Below are 5,000 nucleotides of genomic sequence, written 5' to 3' on the forward strand. Positions count from 1 at the left end.
ACCTCCCTTACCACCCTATCCATGCACATTGAGCTACCTTAGCAGTATTACACAACTTTGACACTGCCCCACATTAACCTTAAATCATTCACTCCTCATTCCTGAACGTCATATTTACTCTGCCACTCATTAGATATGATAATAATTATTACTTTGAGTTTCACTGACTGGAAATCTGCAATTCCAGAATGATTGGTATTGATTCCTGAGCCTTCGCTAAGTTTTTCCTGGGAAGAAACATTAGACTGCTGTCTACATTGTGTTCAAGGGGGATTATAGTTGTCACCAATTTAGAGCAGTAGTAGGAGGGGAACAATTGCCAATTGTCTTTATGTGAATTAGTACAGAAAATACTATTGAAGATGATAGTGAGATATCTTGGAGCTGAGGGTGTTCACAGGTTGTGAAGACAGACAACAGGGAGATGGTTGTGATATCTGTCTTACAGAATCACCACTTGCAGATATCCTCTGCTGGTTCCTTTTTTTTTTTTTTTTTAGGTACACAAATAGAATCAAGATTTCTCTGAAACACAAATTAAGTACAACACTGTATATTTGGTATAAATCATTAATTTTTGCAGAAGAAAACAAAGGCACTACCTATATAAAAGTTTTAGCCTAAATGTCTTTTATCTGTATTTTTATTTTTGAAAAAAAGTAGACTAAAATTTCAAGTTTTCAAATCAAGCTTTGGATATAGGGCATTTATAAGGATGTGATCTAAGTTTGTGCTCTCCCATTACTAAGACTTATGGTACATATGAAAGTGAAAGGGAAGGACCTATTTTATTTTATTTATTTATTTTTTTGAACATGAGGGGACGTCCTAGGATGAGGTGGATGGATGGGGTGAAGGGGGCTTTGGGGAAGAGGGGAATGTCTGTTGAGGAAGGACGGGAGAAGACAGAAGACGGGTGAATGGAGAATGGTTGTATATGGATGATGTTGTGATAGCATGAGGTGGAATGGGCGGGTGGATGGGGTAGTATGTGTTAGCAAAATTTGACGCAACCCGAAGGGATTTCTCCCCGTCGTCTCATTTTATGCAATGGGGGACGGAGAGGGGGGGGTCGCCGATTTAATGAAGCGGCCTTGCTGTGGATGTGCTGTGTCTTGCGACACTGCTTCTGACCCAGGGCAGTGGACAAGGTGCAGGGATGACCCGTCATCCAGGAGGTGCTAAGATAAGAGGGAGGGTGGAGGGGTGTGGAGTGTATTCAGGGATGGAATGGGTGGGAATGATTTTATGCCTTTTTCTTTTTGGCTACCCCCCTTGTAAGGGGGAAAAAGCCTTGGTATATGTATGTATGTATTTTTTTTTGTAGAAGCAATGGACTCTGAAAAAATGGAAGGGTTTTGGGTTTTGAATATTGTATAGAGGACAGCCTGAATATAAAAATAGAAAAATGAAGGGATGGGAAATTTGAAAAAAGAATAAGTAAACACGCATGAAAACTACAATAACAGTAAAGATGAGTATAATAGAAATTTGTGTAAGGAGAAAGGCTGAGAGTTAAAAATGAAAGTAAAGAATAAAGAAAGAAAGAGAGAAAAATATTGAATGAATACCAGAAACATTTTCAGAAAATATGAATTTTACTTTGAAGTCTGTAGAATAAGGAAGTCAGTTAAGGAGATGGGGAAGGAGGTGAGAAATGGAAAAGGGACAGCCATCAAAGGAGAGAAAGTTAATCCTTTCCATAATGGATGGCTTATTTCCTTTTATTCAGATTACTCTCTGGCTGTTTTATTTAATCACCAAGGCACTGCCCTATCAGTAGTGGAAAGGCTATTGCCTGTTTCTCTCAACTCTTCATGTTTGGTGGTACTTTTCCTTTTAGTGAAACTGTCATCACACTATTTTACTTGATTCTATGGGATCACCCTTAAGGGGCTCAAAGAGTATGAATATTTATTTTGGAAATCAGTATATCATGAATGATAATACAATCATTATTGCCTTGAGTTTCACTAGCTAGAAATCTGCAGTCCCACAGTGGTCAACCATGGTCCTTAGGACCTTCCATAATTTTCTCCTGGAAGAAATATATTGTTGTCTATGTTGTAGTGGTTTTAGTTGGCTTCTGTGTCACCAGCTGATAGCAGGAAGAGGAAAGGTAGTTAAAGCTGATCAAGAGAAATCTTGATCCTGATCTGAAGGATGAATTCTAGCTTTGCACCTCTGTGTAGAAGTGAAGGTAGTGATTGGATTTGAAGATGAGCAGTATGAATGTGATTCTCTCTGATGTTTGTCTCACAAGACCTTATCAAGCAAGCTCCTTTTATTAACTGCTAGATAATAAAGATAAATTTTTGTCATCATCCTGTCTCCTATTCTTGGCATTTCCCTCTTCCCCAAATCTTTCCAAAGGATCTTTTTCTGTAACTTCACCAATGTCTATTCCACCTTTAGTTTATTGATCAGCAGACTGAATGCTTATCTATCTATGAGTTCCACTATTTTCTTCCACCTTTTTCACATTAGGAGAGCTGACATCTATTAATGGCTCTTCTCCAGCTAGCCAGTGGCATAGGAATAGCTCCACATTTGCCTAACATAGAAAACCTTCCATTGTTTCAATCCAGAGAAAGGTATAAAATGATTCAAGGATCATTGCATGTTGCTGGGGTGTTAGGTTTCCAGAAAAACTTTTGGTAACAAATCGCTGTTTTATATAAAAGATCCACTCATTCAAAGTCCCTTCCCTTTTCTCATGGTTGTTTAAAAAATCCAATACACTTCTCACTTTCTTTCTTTAGCTACATCAGAAAACCTCAATGCTGAAAGTTTTCATGATTATTTTTTTCTTTGAAAGTAAAGGTTGTATCATTTGACCCCCACTAAAGTCCAATTTTGTATGCCTGTATATCACATGAAAATAATTGTATAGTCACCAAAGATGTCAGTAAGTGGTGTTACTGCTGTCTGCAAGGTGGAGACCACCACTTCTGGAAGTTAAATCCTCTATCTTTCATCATATGGTCCATATGTTTTCATGGCATAATTGGAAGTGTGTGGGTCTTGTATCTTCCTGGTCATGGGCTCAAGTCCTTCTCTTTAATTTCTTGCAGTGACTTAGCTCTCAATAATCCAAATGCATAGGGTAAAGGTGATTGTTTCATTCACAGCCATGTGCCTTGTGGTGTATACTCCTCACCATGTTTTCATGTGAATTGATTTTCCATCATGCATTTGCAGCAGGTGATTCTACATATAAGATGCCAAAAGATTATTTTATGAAACTAAGTTTTGTTTCACTACACAATTTGGACTAAGCAAAACCATCTACTGGTTGTCACATTTATATGCTCACTGTATATCACAAGGTTCTTGTGTTCCTGTTAGATGGTTTCAATTCAGGGTGATCTGCAGATTCCTGCTGTGATGTCCACTTCCTTCTAGCACATTTTGGCTTCCTTCACAAACTCACCTACTCCCACATCTGTACAGCACAATTCCTACCCTAATTACAGAGTGACTGACTGACAGCAGACTGCCTTAGACTATCTAGTATGCTTATCATTTCCTATACTTATGGTTATGTTCTTGAACCTGAGTGAGGGAATTTTCCTTGTCTAGCCAAACAAATTTGGTTAAGTAGTCCTGCTTAGTCCCTTCATTTGATGCAATGGCAATATTGATTTTATTAGGTACTATCTGTGTTTATGTGCTTTAATTTGGTAATATCACACCTCTTGTTGTAGAAGTTCCCTGAAAATACTATTAAAGAGGCCAACAATATCTTTACATCTAGCAAAATGGCAAGCAGGGTGATCAAATTATTTTGATGTAGTAGATAAGGAAAATTCTGCTTAGTTTTAAGAAAATTACCAACAGAACTTACCTGGTAGCCTTTGACCTTGTATTTAGTATTGAGACTCACCATACCTGTTCCCCTGCATGACTTGGGCACAGCTCAAGACCCAGGACCAGTAATGCCAGTTCATTTGTGGCTGGTCTATACATATTCTTGTGTGTGCATGGTAAGTCTCTGTGGTTTCATTTCTGCACAGCACTTCCTGACCCCTGATGAAGTTGCACGGTTCTTCTTAAGTTGGTTTTTCATCCCTTATTCATGCATTTCCTCCCTCCTTTCCTCCTTCCCTCCTTTTTTTTCTCCTTCCCTCCTTTTTTTTCTCCTTCCCTTCTTCCTTTGCATTCTGACCCTTTTTCTCTTTATTGGCCCCATCCACATTTTCAGTCCCTTACAACCTCATGATTCTCATCCCAAAACACTATCCCTACCATGTCTAGTTTTTCATCTATCCAACCTCTTATCTTTCCTCACCACATCCATCCTTTCTCCAGGACTATGAATATTGAATACCATCCTTTTTCACCCCTATTTTTGGACCCCTTTGTTCATGCTCTCCCCCTCTCTATCATATGTCATTCTCACTACCAATCCCCACTTCCCTACACTGAGCCCACATCCCCGCAGCTGACACAACTTCCGATGGATTGCCACGGTTCCATGCAGTCAACGGGCCCTTTGGACGTCTACCACCAAACTCTGGAGTTTCCACACTTAAGCCAGATCTTGGCCCTGCACTCGAGTATAACCACCCAACGAGGCCGCCCTTGGCTGGACCATATGCTTTCTCCTTCCTTCCACCGCCAGCCGATGATCGCCCACGAGTGTTTCTCCAACGAGACATTCCTGCCACATGGCTCTTCGAGGATGCAGAGTCGCGGTGGGTGTCCTGGTCCCACCTGGCCCCAAAGCTTCTCCTGCTTGAATCCTGCAAGGCTCTTGCCCATGTGATCCTCTTAATAGTTCCTTTCCTGACTTCTTTTTCCCTAATCTCCCATTCCTAACCTCTTGTCTCTGTAGTGATGCTTCAATATGTCACTATATATTCTCAGCACATTTCATGTCACTACCCATTATGAGGTTAGACTCTGGAAGAACAATATTTTTCTTTGTTGCATAACCAGCTCTACACAGTTGGGTCTCTCTATTATTTTGTAGGAAAAGATCCCCATCTCAGGGAATA

General features: G+C 39.9%; 1 protein-coding gene across 1 annotated transcript in view; it reads left to right on the top strand.

Annotated features, from left to right (window-relative positions):
- Window positions 1-5,000, top strand: part of LOC143035791 (CD109 antigen-like) — a gene marked incomplete at its 5' end in the record, with an annotated part of 77,118 nt that overhangs the window by 27,258 nt on the left and 44,860 nt on the right. Inside the window, 1 exon segment of the mRNA XM_076202754.1 lies at window positions 4,445-4,697. Within this exon segment, the coding sequence (XP_076058869.1) occupies window positions 4,445-4,697 (253 nt within the window).

The sequence above is a fragment of the Oratosquilla oratoria genome, chromosome 19 (genome assembly GCF_046742065.1).
Source record: "Oratosquilla oratoria isolate Oo_2021 chromosome 19, ASM4674206v1, whole genome shotgun sequence".
Classification (NCBI taxonomy): Eukaryota; Metazoa; Arthropoda; class Malacostraca; order Stomatopoda; family Squillidae; genus Oratosquilla; species Oratosquilla oratoria.